The following is a 24,289-nucleotide window of genomic DNA, read 5'->3' as shown; positions in this document are numbered from 1 at the left end:
ACATAAAAATGAGGTGACGATTATGAGTTTATTATAGTTTCAGAATAAGTTAGCACATTTAATACATAAATATATTGAACATATTTAATGTAGGCACACATGTTGTATGATTCTTTCAACTACATTGTTTTTTCTCGCTACATGTTTTCTATTTGAATGTCTGTGGTTTCTTTCTTACTATCAACTATCAATTAGCGAGTGAACTTGTAGTCACTGTCACTACAGTTTCTGCTGTCTCTCTAACTACCTACCGGGCAAACGAATAAACATATGTAAATAATATTTCTTCCTTCTTGGTGTTGATTCTTCAATGTTCTTCACTGCTTACTCCGATGTGGGAACCTTCAAGTGTTACATCTACATGCTACATTTGGCAGTCAGCTACATCATATCAGCGTAATATGGCATGTCACTTCAGCCGCTACGAATGGTGGCTCAGCCACTACAAATCTACTATCAAAGATTCTGAAACTAATAAATAATACAGTGTGAAAATTATTAGGAAAATAATTTGCTTACCTATAAGAACTATAACAATACTTTCAGGAACATAATGGAAATCAGTCTGGATTAAACTATGCACCAAGAGGATACAGATAGCTATAAAAGTTAGAAAATTTTTAACATTAACATGTAGTAGCATATTAATAACATATGCACACACAATATAAAATGGTAGAAATAAGTATTTAAAAATGTTTTAGATTTAAATCAGTTTGGAAAATATATAACTTACCAATTACTAATAGGATGAAAAAAATTGTTAAGCTGCTATGATGTTCTTCTTCAGCAGATCCCTTCACAGGAAGATCCTCAAGTGTCATAACTTTTGTGGTTGAAGGCTTGCTTGTTGTTGTGTTTGGTGCCAGTGTTTCATTTAGCAAGCTACAAAATAAATAAACAGTAAAAAGAAAAAAAAGGATTTAATATTTTAAGCCTGTTTTCATACTAAAAACCCACGTGCAATCAATAAATGAAATTCTAGCAAAAACAATAAAGAAAATTTTTATTTTGGTAGAGATTATAGTTGCTAGTAATTTAATTAATCTCCAGAATGGCAGAACCAGCTGGTATGATGGATAAAATACCTTGTAACATGTAATTATGACTCTTTATATTCTGAGTTCAAATCACACTGAGGTTACAAGATCAATAAAGTAAGTTTCAGTCAAACAGGTCCTGAGGATGACGTAATTAACTGCTTCCTTCTTCAATGTTTATGGATTTGTGTCTATGTTAAATATCAATAACTCAATGTACAAAGATGCCATTATTTAGATCATTAATTTTTGTGATTATTGAATATTACGGAAAGTCTCTTGTCACAACATTATGCTTCTAGAGGATATATAACACTGTGTGCATCATTTTTTCAAAAATTTATTCAAAAGAAAGAGTTGTGCTATAGACTTTGTTGAATCTTTGAGAATGACAAGCTCATCATCATCATCATCGTCGTTTAACGTCCGCTTTCCATGCTAGCATGGGTTGGACGATTTGACTGAGGACTGGTGAAACCAGATGGCTGCACCAGGCTCCAATCTGATTTGGCAGTGTTTCTACAGCTGGATGAGCTGGATGCCCTTCCTAACGCCAACCACTCAGAGAGTGTAGTGGGTGCTTTTACGTGTCACCCGCACGAAGGCCAGTCAGGCGGTACTGGCAACGGCCACGCTCATCTCGCTCGAGAAACCTCATGTGTCACCCGCACAAGAGCCAGCCCAGGGGCACCAGCAACGATCCCGCTCGAAAATCCCACAACAACCCCACACAAGAGCCAGTTCAGGGGCACCGGCAACGATCTCGCTCGGAGAAATTTCATGTGTCACCAGCACAAGAGCCAGTTCAGGGCAGGGGCACTGGCAACGATCTCGCTCGAAAAACCTCATGTGTCACCCGCACAAGAGTCAGTCCAGGGGCACTGGCAACGATCTCGCTCGAAAGATATCATGTGTCGCCCGCACATGAGCCAGTCCAGGGGCTCTGGCACGATCCCGCTCGAAAGATTTCATGTGTCGCCCGCACATGAGCCAGTCCAGGGGTACTGGTAACGATCCCGCTCGAAAGATTCATGTGTCGCCCGCACATGAGCCAGTCCAGGGGCACTGGCAACGATCCTGTCCCGCTGAAAACATTTCACGTGTCACCCGCACATGAGCCAGCCCAGGGGCACCGGCAACGATCCCGTCCGAAAGATTCCATGTATCGCTCGCACACGAGCCAGCCCAGGGGCACCGGCAACGATCTCGCTCGAAAAACCTCATGTGTCACCCGCACAAGAGCCGGCCCAGGGGCACCGGCAACGATCTCGCTCGAAAAATCTCATGTGTCACCCGCACAAGAGCCGGCCCAGGGGCGTCGCTCGCACATGAGCCAGTCCAGGGGCACTGGCAACGAACCCGCTCAAAACATTTCATGTGTCACCCGCACAAGAGTCAGTCCAGGGGCACTGGCAACGATCTCGCTCGAAAGATATCATGTGTCGCCCGCACATGAGCCAGTCCAGGGGCTCTGGCACGATCCCGCTCGAAAGATTTCATGTGTCGCCCGCACATGAGCCAGTCCAGGGGTACTGGTAACGATCCCGCTCGAAAGATTCATGTGTCGCCCGCACATGAGCCAGTCCAGGGGCACCGGCAACGATCTCGCTCGAAAAAACCTCATGTGTCACCCGCACAGGAGCCAGCCCAGGTTAATATTATTCTTGAATACCATAAAAACCCATGTAATTTGTGCACTTTTTCCGCAAAAATAAAAATAAGCTTTAGGGGTTTCATAAATTACATGAGTAGATTGTTTACAGAATTTTTTCTGAAATTTTTTGTTGTTGGAAAAAGACGTACAAAATATAAACATTCGTACTGGAAGATGACTCATTTAATATTAGAATAGGTTTTTACAGAAAAAAAATAATAGCTTAAATATAATGAAGTTGACTTTTATTTATGCTGGATGGTATAATGCTTAGATTTTCTGTATAAATTTACTAAAACTATTAAATGGTTAACTACTTTCTGAAGTCTGACATTCATGCTGGTAAATACAGTCTGGGCCATATTTTACACTATTTGGAGTTTCTACCTATCGCAATGGAGCACCATTGACATACATAGTAATATGGATATTCCTGACTGAAAAAAATGTAATGATATGGATAATCTTGATTGTATGTTTTTTATTTTTGCTTGTTTATTACTAGGCACAGTTTTAAGTTTGTCGTACTGTTTACGCTAATTTCGAACATTAGCTTCATCAACATTAAAATGCCTTCCAGCAGCTCTACTGCCATGTTCAAATGCATATTCAACATATTTAATTTTTCCTTCACAGTAAACGATTCATAAGTTCTGACAATAACAGTCACGACAAATTTTTAAGTTTGCTTGACATTTTATAAGTGTGAAAGGGATTAAAATTTTGATATTCCGTATCAAAGGTTCCGACAAGAATAGGTGGAAAAGAATTTTGTTTACAAAATAGGTTGAGTAAAGTGTCATCCAAGCTGATGTTTATTGGTAATTAAACTTAATTTGCTACACCTGTACATATTTATCAACTTTGTTTTTGTTGGTAATTCCTATCAACAACTTTTCCTGTGATCATGATTTGAGAAGACATACAGCAGTATGCTAAAGATCGGACATAATCACTTGCAAGAAATGTAAAATAAAGTTTATTATAAACAACACAAACACTTTGTAATTTAACAGCTTTCAATGTGATACTCGTTAAATAGAAATTATTTTTATTTAATGAAAATTGAATAAAATCTAATCATAAGTAAGTGAATTTCTGCTAAATACAACTAAATTGAAAACCTTTTTTCCCTGGCTATATCAGCAATTCTGAAAACTTTGGGGTGTGAATTTTACTGGAGTTGAAGCTTTTTTTAACAAAATTTATCTTGAAAATCACCTGCATAAATTACACAGATTCGCAAATTATATGGGTTTTTACAGTAGTTGTAAGGTGACAGCAGTAGTGTGTCTGTGGATTTCAGAGGGTTGAAGTTCGAGGTGTAGTGGTGGACACAATATGGGTAACAGAAGAAGGAGACAAATGAGTTGAAAGTGCTTTAGTGGAGGAGGCATGAAACCAGCCAGCTGCAAGGAGTAGAGGCTACAATAGTAATGTTAGAAAAAGTATAAAGAGACAACATGTCTGTGGGTAAGAAGCTGGAGTATATTGGTGAGCAACTTCATCTCGAACCACATTAATTTATGATGTGGTTTAAGATATCATCCATATGTAAGACAGCATTACTGTCCCAAATATGGGAACAGTACTTCATTGCATGTTTCACTTGAGCTTTGTAGAGAGTTAGTAACTATTAGGGATTGGAGTTTTTCTGGCTTTGAAGAGGAAAGCTAGTCTTTATGATGCAGTCTTTGTTATGTTGAGGATGTGCCTTTGTTAAGAGAGATTCTTAGAGATGGAGAAATCTAGCATTAGTAGCAACCTTGAGCATTTTGGCTGTGTGCTGTTCATGTTTCATGGGTGGGGCATTATTGTTTTCCTGACAGTTGTAGTGATTGTGTCTCTGTACTGTCGGAAGTGACAAGATTAGCAAATCATTGTTGGAAAATATTTCCAAGGTCTCTGCTGATGGAATCAGTGCAGATTTTGGTGCGTGTTGTTTAGTTTACATTTGGATGATGTTTAGAGAAAGACGGTTAGGAAGGAATGAAGTATAGTACCTTATGTTGTTGGGGATGATAGCAAATAGGTCATTGATATATATAAAGAAGAGTGTGAGTTGCAAAACTGAATCTTGGGGCATACCAAGGGTGATAGAGTGTAGTTCAGAGAGAGCTCCACCAGCAGACTTTGCTATGATGTTAGCTGACTGTTTAATATTGGCAACATATACTTTAGAACAAATCACTTGTTAAAAGCATACAAGAAAAAAATTAAATTAAACTTTCTCATTGAACATTTCAAATAAATTTAATTCTATTATGTTGAAAATTAGTTGTTTGTTTATAATTAATTTTACAAACTTGAGTTTGGATATGTTAAGTAGCAATTTCAATAAAGAAACATTCAGATTAGAAGAATAAAACACATCCAACAATATCAGCGTCAAAAAGTTCTCAAACCTCTGTGTTAAAGCTATAAATAGATCAGCTTTAATGCAATGTGACTTAGAATATTTTCAACAATGAAAGACAAGTTAACAAACAGAATCTTTGTGTTGTCACTCGACCTGCTAGAAATAGCAGCAAAATCTTAAATTCACACACCAACATCATTACTATTTAACATCGGTTTTTAATGCTGGCATGGGTTTGACCAGAGCTGGTAAGGCTGAGGACTGCACCAAGCTTCACTGTCTGTTCTGGCATGGTTTCTATGACTGAATGCCTTTCCTAACACCAGCCATTTCACAGAGTGTACTTTTTATGTGATACCAGCAATTTTAAGACACAATGTTGTCTTAGAAAGAAATGAAGAACACTTGGATCATATAGTCATGAACAACAACAAATCAACAAATAGAAAAGACAAGGAATCATAGAGAAAATAACATAAATGAAAGTAACAAAATTATAAAAACATAAGTAGAGGTAGAAAAGATTAAAGGAAATATCAAAATGAAATCAATCAAAAAAGAATGAATACATATATAAACCAAGTAATGGCTAAAATAGCACTGACAAAGAAATATGGAGATTATAAACACTGAGCTCTTCAACTAATCACCAGGATGCCATTGGTATTAAATTGACAAACATTGAAAGATCCTTTGCAAGTTTACCAACAACAAGCTGGGCTTGGAGACCAAAGGAGGAGCCTGTCAATATCTGATGGCCCTTCCTCACAAAAACAAAACAAAAAAACCTATTGTATTATTTTATATGTTTGTTTAATTTTTGTAAAGCCCTGTGGCAATAGTGACTTCCTCCTATTAAAATCGTATATCCGATTTTACTTACAGCTCCTCACAATGAGAAAATAGAAAAACAATAATAGACACAACAAAAGTTTGAGAAAGTCAGTTCAAGTGGCTTATGTGAAAGAATAACAATGCAACATGCAGGTGTTGTAAATGCATTCTAACATGTGTAAATCAGTTATAACTGATCTTGAAAAATCTGTAAGTCATAGAAAGAATGCTAATGATTGTGCAAATATGTTCTAACCAAATTTCAAACATATTTACAGAATTAAAAAAAAGTTTGAAATTAAATATAATGAATAAAGCATGGGTCAAAAGAGAAGGGTGCAAAATAGCAGAATACTTGATGCCAACTTGGCCAAAATCACTGGCATAAAAACTGTATTTTGATTAATGAGGTTGCAGGATTGACTGTATGTTTGAATGCTGTTAAGTAGTTAGTTAAAAATTTTGATTTCTTGTAGAAACACCATAATATTTGAAGGTAAATTACAAAGAAATGAAGGAGTTAGACCAATTTCCCATAGACTTTAATGATAAAAATTTTGCAACAGTGACTGTCTGTTCACTGAAATCTTTACAACTGTTATATTTATTAACTGGTTTATTCCAAAGGGATTCATTATCACCTATTCTGTTTATCCCTAGCTCCTTAAAGTTAGATTTCAACTGTACCATCTATTAGAAATTGAAAACAAACCTGTGAATTGGCCACATACTGTACATGGATGACATGCATTAAATATGAAGCACAGCCAATGAAATAGAAACATTAAACAGTCAAAAAATTGAGAGACAAAATAGAGATATCATTTGGTGTGGGCAAATATGTAAGATCCCACCTCATGATTGGTGAGCATTAGCTACAGTTTTGTAAGCTGGGCAGCAATTATCACAAGAAATATAGGAACTTGAATGCTGTGGTGTTTATCTACACCTAGGTGTACTGGAGAAGGACTAATTAGAACACCAAGGAGTAGAAACTTATCAGAAAAGAACTTCATTAGATAATCCAAAAGGTTCTAGGCACTAAGTTTAATGCAAAGAGCAAGTTCATAGCTATCAATACAACTGCTACTCTAATTGTACAGTTCAATAAAAAACAGCTAAAAATTGAGTAAGATTCAACAATTTGATAGAATAAAAAAGGAGTTAACCATAATGCAAAAAGTTCATTACTCCAAAGTAGACATACATTGGCTTTACTTTGATAGAAAGTGCATAAATGAGGTCTGGTCTAGATACAAGCAAGTTAAATAGTCTCTAGCTGAAATGGATACTTAACTTCAAAGCAAAAGACAATGAACCAATAAGAGAGCATCTATGAAGCTGTTTAACATACGAGAAGGAACTGTTATATTCTCTCAAATTACACTACCATCATCATCATCATCGTCGTTTAACGTCCGCTTTCCATGCTAGCATGGATTGGACGATTTGACTGAGGACTGGTGGACCAGGAGGCGACACCAGGCTCCAATCTGATTTGGCAGAGTTTCTACAGCTGGATGCCCTTCCTAACGCCAACCACTCCGAGAGTGTAGTGGGTGTTTTATGTGCCACCGGCACAAGGGCCAGTCAGGCAGAACTGGCGACGGCCACGCTCGAAATGGTGCGTTTTACGTGCCACCTGCACAGGAGCCAGTCCATCGGCATTGGCAACGATCTCGCTCGAATGTCTTTTCACATGCCACTGGCACAAGTGCCAGGGAAGGAAAAAAGGACATATTGAATAATCTAGTCTGAGATAAACTATATTTGTAAAAGAAACTGGATGAGCATAGTTAGAATATCCTTGATCATAAATGTCTATTTGGTCAGAGTTGACTTGGAGCCTAAATAACATTAGGAGCAGCTGCTAGATGTTAGTTACAAGATAATAATAAATAGTTATTCACTGAGTGTAGACAGAGGGAGAAATACAGAGAGTGGACAGAATGATACTGTTATTACAGCCATAGTCGTGGAAAGAAATTTCACACAAAGTACAATAAAACCAACTTAAGACAAACTGGCCAGAGAAAACTCGGTATGAATTATCTCCAAAGAATTAACAAAAGGGATGGACTTTAGTTTTCACCAACTAATTCACTCATAAGGATTTGGTCGGCTCAAGACTAGAGTAGGGGATGCAATGGGAAGCAAACAATAGAAGAAAAAACAATAGTGACTCACCAAAGAGAAGTATTAAATCAAATGCATCATAGTCTGATGATGGCTTAGCTGCCTGAAACTTCAAAGCCACTGACAATACTATTCTTGTTAAAGAATAGAGACACAACATTTAGACATTATAGAGACCACACATAGTAATAGATAGATCAAGCATCAGCTGAAAACACTAATGGAACAATAGCACCTACCTTCACCACACCAGGCAACATGACGACTAAAGACAGAATGAGAGGAAAAAAAAAGACAGATGCCAATAGCATAATACATAAACCCATATATACACACAAGCACAAAAGACACACAAACCTAAGATGAAATGGGAAAAAAAATTGATATATAAGTAAATAAATGAAAAAACAACTACATAAAGGACACAGATACAAACAGTATAATAAACACACCCACACACACACAAAATACAGACATGAGTACACATATGCACACACATACATAGATACAGACGCAAAAGCATTTGTAGATAAGGATACACACCATAGAAAGACAGAATGGACTAAACAGGACAAGAGGAGACACATGGGATGGAGAGTCACTGAAGAGGTTACAGGATGTGTGATGAAAGATTTCCAGACAAAGGACATAAAAATAAGAATGATAATAAATCTGAAGTGAAAAATGAATATATAGTGCCTGTGTTTATTTGGCAAAAAAATTAAATAAATAAAACTTTAGGTGATGCTCCAGCATGGCTGCGGTCAGATGACTGAAACAAGTAAAAGAATAAAATAAAAAATAACCATCCTGAAATATAATAATAAATATTTTACTCTAATCCTTCAGATTAATGTAAAATTGTTTTTACTATAACTGAATATAAACACAAGCATTAATATAATAACTCTGTTCTGATGTGAGTGTTTTTGTAACAACTGAAAAACAGGAAAAGGTGCAGCAACACCCAAAACACTTGTCTATGAAAAACATACCAATATCAAGCAAAAAGGATTAGCTGAAAACACTATGACAAAGAACAAAGTTTCATCGAAAGACTCCAATAGAAAATTTATCACAAGGAAGAAGATGGAATGGAAGAACAGCTCACCAACAACTATGAATTAAGAAGATCAAATGTCCATCACCCAACTCATTGTTACAATCCTTTGAAGATGACCTGTTCACCAAACCCTTGAAAATCCCAATACAAAAAAGTAAATTCTCAAAGCAAAGGATTAAATAGAATAATAACCAACAATGGTAATAACTAGTGATACATCCACTAATCAAAAGACACCTTTTAACTACCTACATTCTTTTGTGAAACCCCCAAAAAACAATCCCATGACCTGGAGCTGACACACCTACAAATCTGTTTACAATGTTCCGCATGCATAAATAAATTCTGAATAATAAGATAGCCCTAAATTGAATGGAGAAAAAATTTCTCTATAACAACTCTCCATCACAACCTAATTACCATTCAATAGAATTTTACCTACCTGGCTATATAAAGTGAAGATTAACTCAACTGCATAACAGTCTGGCCAAAACTTCAAAGTCACTGTCAATACTATTTTTGTTACAGAATAATATATATATATATATATATATATATATATATATATATATATATATATATGTATATATATGTATATACATACATACATATATGGCTCAAAACAGTTTGATTCAAATTCTGTAATACTTAAAGTTTCAAAGCTCGTGAAGCTTATCCAGCTTTGAAACTTTAAGTAGCATGGAATTTGAATCAAACTGTTTTGATCCATACATCTCCCAATAAATGTGTTGAGTGCCCTTCTTTCATTTGTTCACTCACTTGTGTGTATACACACACTGGACTGCTTTCAGTTTCTGTGTACCAATTCCACTCACAATGCTTTGGTTGGCCTAGGGCTATAGAAGACATTTGTTCAAGGAGTCACACAGTGGGACTCAACCTGGAACCATGGTTTGGGAAGCAAACTTCTTACCACACAGCCACTCCTATTTACATATATATAATATATCTTTATAAATAGTATATATGTGCATATGTGACTGTAGGGAAAAATTATCTCAAACATTCCATGACATGAAAATCAAGTTCTAACTCTGGTATGTTCTATGAAGTAACAAATACTAGTTTTACTTGATTATTTACTTGAATTAAAATTGTTAATATAATCCTAATATATAGGGCAGTGGATTAGAAAAAACATTAGGGCATTTTTTTTTTTTTTTGGTTCAAAGCTTGTTAAGACTAACAATATTTCATCCTTCTGAGATCAGTACCAATCAAGTACCAGGATAAAGTTAAGCTAACCCCACCACACAAATTCAAGGGCATTGTACTTGCATTAGACATTTTTCGGAGTCATTGTCAATGATATTGTTGTATAAGAATAGTGAAATTGTAACCCATTGGATAAATGTAAAGTTGTTTTTATTATAACTGAACATGAAAACAAACATGTCATCATCATATATATTTTAATCTTGTTTTACTGAGAATTTGACAACATTCCTACCATGAAAAACTCATCCTGTATGCACTTTAGGTGGCAAAGAAGCAAATGAGAAAGCACAGAGTTGTGAGGTTCTTTTAGTCCTGTGTATTTGATGATTTATCACTTCTGGTACCATAAGAAAATGGACCCAAGTACACTCTGTAAACTGGTTGATAATAGGCAATAGCATCCAGCCATTGAAACCAAACCAAACCAAACTGCCAGGTATGAGTACCAGTCTATGAGAACAGTATTTTCCCAAAATGAAATGTTTGTGATTGTGACATCCCAGCCAACAGATATCAGCATGAAAAATGGATATATGATGATATGATGACGATACTCATAAATTTATCTGACCTTATATTAAATGTCAGAATGATTTTAAATACAAAAGTAAGATATCCATTGCAAATGAAACTTTTTTCAACTATCCGAGTAACTTGGGACTTATAAAAGGAAAAATTTTATATTATTCAAAATGTATGAAACAAAGGCTAACTAAAAGTCTGAAAACAAGCATGGATGTTTTGGACAAACTTATGAAAATGCTTTGGACAGACAAAGGGTTAATAGAATTCTAATTGAAGTCAAACTTTTGTTTCAAGTGTTTTAAGACCAAAGATAAACCTATAAAAATTCTTCACATGTAATAATTATACTTCCTTGATTGATTTCTCAATGTATAACACTATGTTCACCTGTTAATAGGGTTTCCATCAGTCAAAGTTGACCATGTGTACAAATCTTCCCTCTCTACATACATTCTTGATGCTTATATAAGAGAAAGGTTGATGAGTCGATACAACTTGGCATCTTGCCCATCTGTCTGGCAGTTTCACCAATCCATCTGTGTAATCTTTTATTTTCTGTGCATATGAGTTTCCTGAATTACATATTGCCCATATTTATTCCTATATTAATCAAGTTTTGATGAAATTAACAATCTCAAAGAACTATAAGCTGTAAAATTTTCTCAATTGTTTACCAATGATTATATCTTCTTCAGACATATATGCAATGCAAATATATTGCATGTTCCCAAAGTATGTACTGAAAGCTGGAATTTAATGTTGGATCTTAGGTGATGCCTTACTATAGTATTTATATTTGTATGAAGGGAAAGGCACAAGGCAGCCAGTTAGTAGTCAGATGAATATAACAAACCAGAGAGATGGTCAGACTAGAGTATAATAAAAACAAAAATATTTCTGACCATGCAAATATACAAATGGATGGACAGAACTATAAAGCCACATGGTTTCTGAACACATAAAACAGATGGTTTCCCATTGACTTCTGAAATTCAGTTTTTTTCTCCTCCAAAAGCATTTGAACTTGGTAGATATTCATAGTCAGGTGGATTAAGCCCTTTTGAGAGTTGTTACAGCAAAATGGAAATTAAAACACTTCTCTTTATTGGAAAAGGTTTTATTTCTACCAAAAACAATGACTTCAGAGGATCTGGATGAAGGGAATAACAGTAAAAATACTAAAGGAATGCAGTAATAACATAAGTACTCAAGAACATTAGACTGGCAACACAATATTTAAAGGATAAGTGTTATCCCTGGCTACCAGTTGGCTGTCTTACATCATTTTCTTCATAAAGATACTGCACACATTTTGGTACAACCACTTCTCTTTTGCCTATAGAATGTAAACAGTGTTCACTTCCATATCAATCCTCTTCCTCTGATGATTCCACTCTTGCAGCAATTCTTTTCTATTTTGTACATTCTTAATTTTGAAATCATAAGCTATCTGGCTGCTTGTTATTTAGTCTTGGATCAACACAAACTGTATGCAGGACCACATTATCCCAGGTGTTCTGCTCCTTTTGAAATGAAAGGGTGTGGATTAAAAGAAATTTGGCTCCTCAGTGCCGCTGGACTGGCTCCTGTGCAGGTGGCACATAAAAAACACTTTTTTGAGCGTGGCCGTTGCCAGTACCGTGTGACTGGCCCTCGTGCTGGTGGCACGTAAAAGCACCTACTACACTCTTGGAGTGGTTGGCATTAGGAAGGGCATCCAGCTGTAGAAACTCTGCCAGATCAGATTGGAGCCTGGTGCAGCCTTCTGGCTTGTCAGTCCTCAGTCAAATTGTCCAACCCATGCTAGTATGGAAAGCGGATGTTAAACGATGATGATGATTTCTAGCAGGTTGAACAACTGCAAAGAGGCTCTTAGGTCTTGATTCTAGAAAAATTGTGTTCAAAAAAAGGGTATTCTAAATCTATAACATTAATTGGAATATTTCATGTAAGATCCATTTCTTCCCAGCTTGCTTTCACCTATTCTGTACCAAGTGTCCTTTGGCAGTCCAAGTGTTTATTTCCTAAGTGATGTTAATCTTAGTGCTAATTTTGGTACCCTATCCTGGTCCATTCTAAATGCATCTGAGCTACTGACATTCGGATCAGACTATTGCAGTCGTGCACTTTCCTCATTTGAAGGTTTGCAGAGATAAAAGATGTGTAAGATTCTCTACTGGTGTCCTTTATAGAAAGCATTGATTTTACTCATGCCTCCTTTATCATGTGCCATCATTCAGAATCATACATTTGGTCAAATTTGTCATTGTAATTACAAATTCAACTCTTAATGCTAAGACTATATTGCCTTCACTCTCAGATCAACATGATGTTAAATTAGCATAGCTGAGTGGATGGTGTTACATGAGCTAAACATAGGAAGATTGAAAACGAAGTGGGAAGAGTAAGAAATTTATATTATTAGAAATAAGTAGAAAGTAAGGGATTCAATAAGGTTCTCTATGCTGTAAGCAAAAAGAGGCATATATTTTGATGTGATACCAACACTAAATGAGTTTTATTACTTTTCTCAGCTATATTTTAATTCTATGAATGACAGGCAAAATCGGTCTCAAAATTAACAGAAGCAAACGGGAGATTATTATTTGAAAGATAAATGTGTATATGTCAATATTTTAAGCTAACAAATATCATTTCTATATATAAAACGATTCTAAACTGAAACGCAGTTTGCACGAACAAGGAAGCAAAAAGGGAAAGCTGTGTCAGAAACAACACTGACAGAACCTTCAGTGTAAGTGAAAAGAAAAGGCATAAATATGTACGTTCAAGTGGTTGTTAAATAAGAAATGAACAAGATAGTAAAATCTAAGTTAATCTTTTTAATAACGACCCGTTTTAAGGGCACCTCTGGTTCCTATGTGATAAAAAAAAAACCTATTCATATTTCAATTAAAATCGTCCATTTTCTTTTCCGTTAGGTTCCAAGCATTAATGTGGTTAATTAAATTTTTACCAATATTTGTCCAAATTCTTGATTATTTTAAAATTTAAATTGAAACATGTAAGCAGTGTATGTCCTAAGAAATATTGCCATGAAGACTTGTAATAAGCAGCGGAGTCAGTTACGGAGGTTATTTGAAACATGGTTATAAAGGCAATGAAGGAAAGGAATGGAGGCAAGGCCGAGACATTATTAACAAATTCGGTCAAGATGTTACCTAAACCTCTGTTCGATCCAATGCTATTCATTATAATTCTTGAAGATATAATAAGGAAGTTCAGCATTGAATGTCCTTGGACATTTTCAAAGCTGACGATCTGTTCTCATTGCAGAACATATCAAAGAGCTGCAGTAAAAGTTCCAAGCATACTAGAAATGTAGAAACTTGAGAGACATTAGTTGAGCCTATCCATTTAATTAGCTGTCAACTTTAGTGTAAGGTTAAAGGCCAGGGAAAAGAGAAAGTGGCTCCACAGATGTATGCAGAAGAGGCAGCTTTCAAGTAGACTCTTAGTTAAGAAAGTGCTTTAAGTTCGAACGTGGAAGGTGTAGAAGATCATAGAAAACAGACTCATGAAGAAGGGTTCCTCTCAGCACGTAAGAACATGCGGATGAATTGATGGTGATAATAATAAAAGTACTTTGAACGCTGGGCAAAATGCCGAGCGTCATTTCATGTTTTGAGTTCAAATTCCACCGAGGTCGACTTTGACTTTTCGGAGTCGATATAATCAACTAGGTCCCTGTCCCAAATTTCAGACGTTGTGCCTAATAGAAAATATTATTAAGCAATGTGTATATTCCGTTAAGAAGACAGTAGTATGGATTCAATAATAACAAGATGAGACATAAAATCTAATAAATATAACCAGACGTTAAGATCCAACAAACAATACAAATATATCTTATAAAATAAAATAATATTAAAAGTTCACAACTGGTTATAATAATTAATATAATGAAAACTGATTCAATTTTAGTGTCCAAAGGACGCACAGTGGTGTAACTTATAAATTTTGTCGCAATTAACAAACGAAAGAAATTTTTATATTTCAACAAACACACTATGCCCCAATTAGCTTCACAACTTAGGAAAAACGAAATCATAGGTTAGTTTTAAAATTAGGTCAACTGGACCCAGACAGCAGTATTCAGTTTAATTAAAAATTCGCAACATTAACGAAGTTATAACATTTGCTGCTTACATTTATTACAGGTGTTAAGTTCAATACAATATTAAAATAAGATATGAAATACTTTTTCTCTCCCTCTAATTGCTTTCTATACAATAAAACCAGTACAATGAATTGCTAGATATTTGAAGAATCTCAAGATACACAGTCTATGTTTTTGATTTCAATAAATAACACCACTGCACTATGAATAAGGAATATTAAAATTGTCGATTTGCTGTTGTAGATCAGCCCCATGGCATTCCCTGACAGAAGAAATCGATCATTAAAAGTATTCTAGTCATGACCACTCTGTCTTTCATTTCAGACATGGAATATTTACGATCAAATTATTAATGATGTCCCCACCTCTTCTTTTTAAGACAGTAAGATGTATATTTGAAGCAGAATTGTTTTTTTTCTGTAGGTCGAGCGACAAACATAATGAGTTTCCCGACTTGGATCGGAATCTGTTCGTTAAGTAAACAAAAAAGATTATGTCAAATAATAAATTGAAAATAATAAGTGATTTGAGGTTTTGTTCAACATAAGCTGATATCGAAACAAAAACGTATACAATAAATATTAATAAAAAATCCACTGTATCATCATAGTATAGACAACAACCCCAAAACATTTCATTCGGTTGCGAACGTTTATCTTTGTAAAAGCTACGGTTTATATAACATGTTTCATCTCGTGCCAAAAAGGCACTTGTTACTTTTACACACCCATGGAATTTTGACAACTTAACAACATTGCTGTAAAAAAAAAAGGGGTGCATAAAGATGTTAAAAATACCTCAATAAAAAAAAAATTATTTCATGTATATAAATATGTATGTATATATATATATATATATATATATATATATACATACATACACATAATGGCTAAGGGTTCGGCAGTACAATAAAATCAATGAGTTTCAATTTAAACTGATTTATTATGTATTAAATCAATCAGTTCACTTCATTTGTATTTCGAAATCTTTATACATTGTAAACAATTAAACTGAGGCAAAATATTACAAACATGCAATATTATATTTCATTGAAAAAAAAAAAAATAACGAATATCAAATATATTAAATCAAACTTAAGAAACTGGAAATGTTAATAAAGAAATATAATTCCTAGACTTTTAATTTTTAATAAATATAATCTTATAGATAAAATTTTATCATTTTCTAAACCCCACTTTCATAGACTTACACATTTCATAATTAGATAAACATAGGTTGAACTATATTTGAATGTCGAAACTTTACTCACCTAATATTTTTTATGGTAGTCTGATTGTTTTTATCTAAAGTACCTCCATCATCTTTAACACTAACATTTCTAAGATATCTTACAAAAACATCAGAAATACTTCTACGATGAAAGTAACGGTTTTTATTTATCTGGTTTTCATTTCTTTGCGAATAGCATTGACATTGAGTGACAAATATACACATTATTAATCCAATGGTGAAAAGTGAGTGTGGTGCCATGTTCACCATGACAAGAAACTTCCGACACAGCTGAACCATTGGCTTCTAATGACGTCATTCATCTTCCTCGACCCCAAAATGAGGCTCCATGTCTCTTAGCCATATTGTTTGTTCGTTTTGGTCGTCGTTTTCAATATTTCAGAAAATCATATTATATGGTGAAAAACCTCAATAATTATTAGATAAAATACGCTCTGGAATTATCGTGTCCGTCTACGATAACAGTAAGTAGTTTCTGCTTTTATAAATCGTGGATTTAACATTATTTTAATCGGTTAAACTTTGAAAAAAAAAGAAAGGAGAAAAATCGTTTCGTTAGATCTGATTTCTTTATTTCCACTTGCTTTTGTTATGTCAGTTCAATCAATGTTTGTATGTTTAAATTGTATATTTTACTGCTTGGGAAATAAAATTTGTATATCTTAATGCTTAGGCCATAAACTTTTCAGAATTTCGAAGAAGCAGTCTTTTGCCCTATTTGTGAAATAGCTATTGGCCTTCGGAGTGGTACTTGTCAGGGGGTCATGAAATGTGGCCATTAAAACAAAAACACATGCAAATGCACACACACGTGTGTTTGTATGTGTATATCATATATATATATATATATAATCACTTTTTATTTTGAGATTAATAATATGTAATCAAATAAATCTGAATATAACAATGTCTGTGTGTAAGTAATGGCGATATATTATCGTCTCAAGGAGGAAAATCTCTTTGCACTCGCCATTGCAGCCAACTGCTTCCTCTCTGATATGGATTTTCTCGGCTATTTTAAAGAAATTTTGGTACTAACGAATATCAAATATAAGTACTAAGATTTCTTCATTTTGCAATTTTTTTTTTCAGAATTTTCCGCTTTGGAAATTTAAGCTGTTTACATAAGTTAAATTTCGTTAAGCATTCCTTATTAAAAAAATTTTAATTCTGAAATGTAATGAAGTGATCAATTTTTCAGTTTGTCGCTGTTTCGCAATACAATGATTCGTTGGGCAATTTTTCGGTATTCGTCGATTGCCGATTTGTTGTTTAGCAGATCAATATAAAAGCATTCCAGCTCTGATCATCCCATCTCTAGGTGTATCTTAGCTCGGTAGAGCGTGATTTAAGGAAAATTTGGCTGCGCTTTCTAGCTGGTTAAGCAGGTCAATCTGATCTTTGATCAGATTCATCGGAAGAATGTCAATAAGGATTGTTCAATATCTCTCAGACTGAATATTGTGATTTGAGGGAGGAGGGGGGGAAGCAGAATAAAATCAACAATCAAACAACACAGCAGTAACCATAAAGCATTGTTTAATGTTTTCTCCCTTTTTAAGCTGCTTGGGTGTGATCGAGGAAAGTTTAGCATCTATTTCTAGTGGTTTGAGCGACCACGTAAGTTTCCTCGTTGGCTCATAGATGACCTATTAGGACTGAGCTGGTGCTAAGTAAAACTATATCCCACAGATGAACTCGAACCAGCAATGTAGCTTATATGCAGTTGTTCGATCTTCTAGAAAATGCAATCAAATTTCCCTTCTTTCACATCCTAACCCTCTTGGAAACATCCACGTTGGACAATGTTGTCCTGCTTTCCTTGCACATAGGAAAAAGCTGATCACGACTGGAATGCCTTTAATCATAAAGTGTGCTCGATCAGGGTTGGTTGACCTATGACTAAACGACTCGAGAAAACGGGGAACCTTTCTGTCTTTTGATCTGATGGAAATAGCTGCAAGCCTACACCTTACACACTTGAAAAAAAATTGGACATATAGAAAAGATTTTTTTGCGAGCGTATTTTCCTTCCTACTTTTGCTGGGTCAGGTTGGACATAAGACTGAATAACAGCGCTGTTAACAAAATGTGTTGTTTTCTTAATTAAAAAAAAAAACATTTGTTTTTGCTTCTGTTAACTATTTAATCTTATCCCAGAGTTCATTTTATTGTGTGTGATATTTGTGTCGAATAATGTTTTTTTTTTCCAGAATATCCTTATTTGATATGAAACTTAGTCAAGTAATTTCATTGTAGACGAAGCAACCATAATTTCCTATCGTTTCAATATTTCAATAGATAACTTGATTGTAAAGATAATATTATGGAATACAGTAGTATCTCGGTTTTCGAACACTTCTGACCAAAAGCACGATTTATTCGTGATCAGAGGCGTTCGTAAACCGAGGTACTACTGTATTAAATGAATATGAGAAAGACAGGAGATAAAGCACGATTTATTCGTGATAAGAGGTGTTCGAAAACCGAGGTGCTATGTATATTGCAAATTTGTTTTCCCGCTGTTTTTAGTTGATATAATATTTGTTCACTCCAGCTCTAATTTTTTACATAGCAGTGCCAAAAATTGTTAGAAAGGAATCAGTTTGAAAAATTGAATAGCAATTTTAACATTAACTGAAACTTTTAAAATGTAAAATCAAAATTTATTTTGCTTTATATAAATTTAATCTCAAGTTTAACGAAAATTAACTGTCCATCGGCTCAGCTCAGTACGAAAAGTACACCCCACTAAACGCTATGAAGGAGATTCCACGCTGCCGCTCAGCTTTTAGAACAAGCAACCGAATTCACACATGCATTCCAGAAGTTTTGGTTGTTTTTAAGGAGACGCGGTTACACGAGGTTGATCTGAATAGTTCATACGTCGACTATGAAGGAGTGTTGTGAAATCTTGTATGCATTAATGCCAGTCCTTCATTGTTTCTTTCTCGGTAAACTGACATCTGAGTGTTCAAAGGAGACTTCAGAAGTAACTAGTTGCTACTCTTCTTGAAAAAGAACAAAGTTTGGCATCGTGGTATTATCCAGTGACTGCAGAAAGAAGGATAGCCACCAAGGACATTCATGCTGACATGTTGCTACATCAGAGGATGACGTTCTAGCTTTATCAACAGCGCAAAAGTGGGCAGCTGACTTTTAGGAGGGGAAGAGAGAGTCTTGAAGATGATTCAAGGTCTGGACGTCCTGCAACTGCCACCGTCTAGGAAAACATTAATCGTATTCACCACATGGTGATAGATGAGAGGCGTTTGGCTATAAATCAAATAACTAATACTATTAGTATATCCCATGAGAGAGTTGAGAATGAACTTGGCATGAGGAAAGTTTCTGCTTGGTGGGTGTCACATCTGACACCTGATAAAAAGCTCATCAGGGTCATCACATCATTGGAAAATCTGACATTGTTTGAGGCAGATCCAGCTGGTTTCCTTGAATGTTTCCTTATCCAAGATGAGTGTTGGCTTCATCACTTCAGCTCAGAGACAAGGAGATAATCCATGGAGTGGAAACACTCCTCTTCACCTACTCCAAAAAGGCCAAAGTCATTCCATGTGCAAAAAGGCCAGTCATTTCCATGTGCAAGCCTCAGTTTTTTTGGGATGCAAATGGCATTGTGTTTATTGACTATCTTCAAAAGGGCTACACCATTGATGGAGAGTTCTGTACCATCTTGCTGAACGAAAGGCTATCAAGACCATGTGCTCAGGAAAACTGATGAAAGGGGCCTTATTTCATCAGGACAATGCTCCAGAACATTGGTCCTTGGTTTCAGTGGCTGCTGTGCATGACTGGGCTTTGAACTAGTTGATCATGCTCCCTATTCTCTTAATTTGGCGCCATCTGACTATCATTTGTTCCCTAACATGAAAAAACATTTGACTGGGAATCAGTATTGTGATGATGATGACATATCTGCTGTTAATGACTTTTTTGAACAACAGGATGAAAGAAGTGTGTGGACTGCAAGGGGGACTATGTTGAAAAATAAACCTTATTTGATCACATTCCTTGAGAATATCTTGGTTAGCCTATGACCTTTTCAACCAACCCTTGTAGTTGTCTGAGGTTATTGTAATTTTAGTATATCATTACTATACATCTAATAACTTGACCTGTCAACATTTTTTATTCCAGGTTGAAGAAGACAGCTACTTTGAACACACCCTACTAAGCACTGCTTCTGACAGTTGACTAATTTACAGAGTGTAGTTGGGATGTACTGATAGTTTGAGAGCATGCTATGCCATAAAATTTGGTGTTAAACTGGGCAAAAACATAGCAGACACTTATGAAATGCTTCAGACTGCTTATGTATTAAACTTGTATGAGCTGAGCATCTGGTTTTTGCTGGCACAAGATGTTCAAGAATGGTAGATAAGTGATGAGAGGTATGGTAAGGAGAGGGATGTTAGAACGTCAGTGTTGAGAATTTTTTTGGATGAAGACCATCATATATCTATAAAGAAAATAAGCATGCAATTTGAAGTTGGTGTGGCAACTACACAGAATTGTTCATGAAGATCTGAACATGTGCAAAGTTTGTTCCCAGGGTGCTCAATGATGAACAGAAGAAAAGATATGTAGGTAATAGCAGGGTAAAGGTTGAGCTCATTACTTCCAATCCAAGAGTACTTGTGTCTTTGGTGACCAGTGATGAAAGCCGGATCCACTGTTATGGCCCAGAAACCAAAAGATAGATGCCTAATGGAAGCATCTTGGTTTCCTCAGACCCAAGAAGGCCATGCAACTCAAATCCACTGAGAAGCTCATGATGATCCTCTTTTTTGGCAGCAAAGGCATCATCTACATCCACTATGTTCCTTCTGGCCAGGTAGTCATCAAAGAGTACTCTGTGGGTATTTTGAGGGAGTTAACGAAGAGATTTCATTGTAAAAGGCCAGAGCTCTTCCATTCAGCTTGGCACCTGCACCAGGACAATGCACCAATCCACAATCCCATCCTGATAACCTACTTGACAGAGATGGGCATCAAAACTGTCCCTCATCCTCCCTTGTATCTTAAGAGGAGGGACCAATGAGTCAATGGTTTTGCTCAGCACTACTGTTATAAAAAGTATTTTAAAGTAATATATCATGATTATCAGTTACATTAAGGACAATCAACTGGCAAAGTTATTAGAGCATCAAATACCGTGCAGTATTTGTTCCAATCCTCGCATTTTCAGTTCTCATTAATCTGATCTCTGCTTTGACTCTCAGTCTTCCTTCTGAGAGTCGATTTAATTATTTTGCAAGGAAGTGAAAATCTTGACACACTTTTTGGCAATGTCTATCCAGGTGAAAATGTTGAATATGCCTGCCCCATTTTTTTTTCCAAAAATTTCTTTGGACTTCTAAATTTTCAACTATGAGGATTACAGTTTTACCACTTCAAAGCTTTTATCTTCTGCAGACCACCCTTTGTTTGTCTTTTTAACATATTCCAAAATTTACTTTTTTCTGAATTTCATATTTAAAAATACAGAAATTGGTTCTGAAAAAATTTTTTTTTCCAGTATTTCAATTTTTTAACGTGGATAGCTTATAATTTTCCACTTTTATTTTACCATAAAAATGAAAGATTACCACAATTTACTTCAAAATGTTTTAAATGGCAGGATTGCAATTTCAACTATACAAAAGTGAAAGTAACTTTGATTTAAAAAGAAATTATTACTGCAAAGAATGTAGAAAATTTAATGTGCTGGGTTCTTGCACCTCATCTGAAAATGAGGAAGAAAAGGGGATGTTCATATATTTTAGTTACGATCTCGGTAACTTTGGCCACCCTTGACCAAACAAATTTATGACATTAGTAATTGGCTGTTATTTATCTCCAAAATGACCCTGATTAAGCAGACCTATGACCAGAAGCATTCAAGCTCTGATAGTCATCTTATTTTCATAAGTACTTCATCTAAAATGACCATTTTCAAAACAGTAGAAAATAGTTTGAAGAAAATTTGGCTGCTATTTCTAGCACCTTTTTAAAAGCTTCCCTGTATACATTTGGTATTATGTGATCAAGAGGTGGACAGGTTGTCAATTGGCACATAACTGTTGCTGTTTTTTAAGACTTCAGTGATACATATCCTTGCAAAGTGCTGGGGGCAGATATAATGGGAGGGTTTTTCAATAATGTGACCAGGTGTTTTGGTAGATGGAATCCAGACAAACAAGATTTAACTTCGGCTAATGTACTGATCAAGGTAATGAAAGTATAATAAAATAGATGGATAAGCAGTTGTTAACATCAAAGCATTTATTTATTAGCTATACAGAAGTGAATATAAACACATTTATGGTTATAATTATGCTTTGATCTGAATTAACAGCCAGTTCATCATTTTTTAAAAATTTTATTTTATCATATGCATTCTTTTTACATAGATCCATACGTGTATCTATTGATGTACACAAACATGCACACATGACACAAAGCAATCTCATATATATATCTATATATATCTATATATATATATATATATATATATATATATATATATATATATATATAGAGAGAGAGAGAGAGAGAGAGAGAGAGAGAGAGAGAGAGAGATGTGTTAGTGAAATAGATGCAACAAAGGGAGAAGAGACTGCGTAACAGTTCCTGTGTGGTTACTGGTCCAGTATGTGAAAATGTGTTTGTGTATGTATGTATATATATATGTTTGTGTATGTGTGTATATATGTTTGTGTGTGTGTGTATGCTTATCATACATTGTGTGTGTTAGTATATGTAATGTGTCTATGTTTATTGAGCTTTCACCATATTTTTGAGTATTTTTATTGTTATCCTTTGTGTTCTTTAAGATGGTAGGTTGAGATTTGTTTACAGTTTCTTGCAGGTTGAACACCCATATTCTTTCTTTCTGTGTCTGTCTCTCATTTGCCATTGCTTTATTGTCAGTTGCAAATAAATGTAATTTTCTTTAGTACTGTTAACAGAACTATGTATGTGTGTTATGAAAAAAAAAAAAATCTTCACAAAAGCGACAGGCAGGCACAATGGCAATAGTGTGATGTGTAACAATGAAAGTCTTTTGCTGCTAATTCATTAATCCACTTTAGTTTTGCAATATAAAAATGTCATTTTATTTGTGGTATTAAACAAAACAAACATTTTGTGTGTGTTTATACACACACACACACACACACACACACACACACACACACACACACACACACACACACACACACACACACACACACACACACACATATATATATATCATCGAGTGGTTGGCGTTAGGAAGGGCATCCAGCTGTAGAAACTCTGCCAAATCAGACTGGAGCCTGGTGTTGCCATCCGGTTTCACCAGTCCTCAGTCAAATCGTCCAACCCATGCTAGCATGGAAAGCGGACGTTAAACGATGATGATGATGATGATGATGTTGATCATACGTCCACTTTCCATGCTGACACGTGTTGGACGGTTTGACTGAGGACTGGCGAGCCAGAAGGCTGCACCAGGTTCCAGTCTGGTCTGGCAAAGTTTCTGCAGCTGGATGCCCTTCCTAATGCCAACCACTCTGAGAGTGTAGTGGGTGCTTCTACGTGCCACCGGCATGAGGGCCAATCCGGTGGTACTGGTAACGACCATACTCAAAAGGTGTTTTTTACGTGCCACCTGCACAGGAGCCAGTCCGGCGGCACTGGCAACAACTACACTCGAATGTTGTTTTTCATGTACCACTGGCACATGTGCCAGTAAGGTGACGCTGGCAACGATCATGCTCAAATGGTGCTTTTTACGTGCCAGTCAGTGGCCCTGGCAACGATCACACTCGGATGGTGCTTTTAATGTTCCACTGGCACAAGTGCCAATCAGGTGGTACTGTCATTGGCCACGTCAGCAATTTTGATTTTACTAATATATTAAGTTATGGAAAATGGATATAAACTAGTAAAGAAAAAAGATCTTTATATAATATTTGCTTATGATAGCATAATACCAACATCTGCAGTCAAAATTATATATAACACTATTGTATTTTTAATGCAGTACATCCCATAAGTGATG

The 24,289-nt window shown here is 35.5% G+C and overlaps 2 protein-coding genes across 4 annotated transcripts in view; one reads left to right on the top strand and one right to left on the bottom strand.

Moving 5' to 3' along the window:
- Positions 1-16,535, bottom strand: part of LOC106878931 (sodium/hydrogen exchanger 8) — a 35,577-nt gene extending 19,042 nt beyond the window's left edge. For both annotated transcript variants that reach the window (XR_016241447.1, XM_014928295.3), the window contains exons 1-3: positions 16,262-16,535; positions 737-885; positions 520-600 (exon numbers count right to left, since the gene is read on the bottom strand). Coding sequence is in view for 1 of the 2 variants with exons in the window: in XM_014928295.3 (XP_014783781.1) it covers positions 520-600; positions 737-885; positions 16,262-16,521 (490 nt within the window). In the remaining variant the exon portion in view is untranslated. The remainder of the gene's footprint in view (positions 1-519; positions 601-736; positions 886-16,261) is intronic.
- A 22-nt stretch (positions 16,536-16,557) lies between these two features.
- The window catches only part of LOC106878930 (uncharacterized), a 41,486-nt gene continuing 33,754 nt past the window's right edge, over positions 16,558-24,289 (top strand). For both annotated transcript variants that reach the window (XM_014928294.3, XM_014928293.3), the window contains exon 1: positions 16,558-16,706. The gene's annotated coding sequence lies outside the window, so the exon portion shown is untranslated. The remainder of the gene's footprint in view (positions 16,707-24,289) is intronic.

This window comes from Octopus bimaculoides, chromosome 1 (genome assembly GCF_046866305.1).
Source record: "Octopus bimaculoides isolate indiv1 chromosome 1, ASM4686630v1, whole genome shotgun sequence".
NCBI lineage: Eukaryota > Metazoa > Mollusca > Cephalopoda > Octopoda > Octopodidae > Octopus > Octopus bimaculoides.
This window is presented reverse-complemented; position numbering and strand designations above follow the sequence as displayed.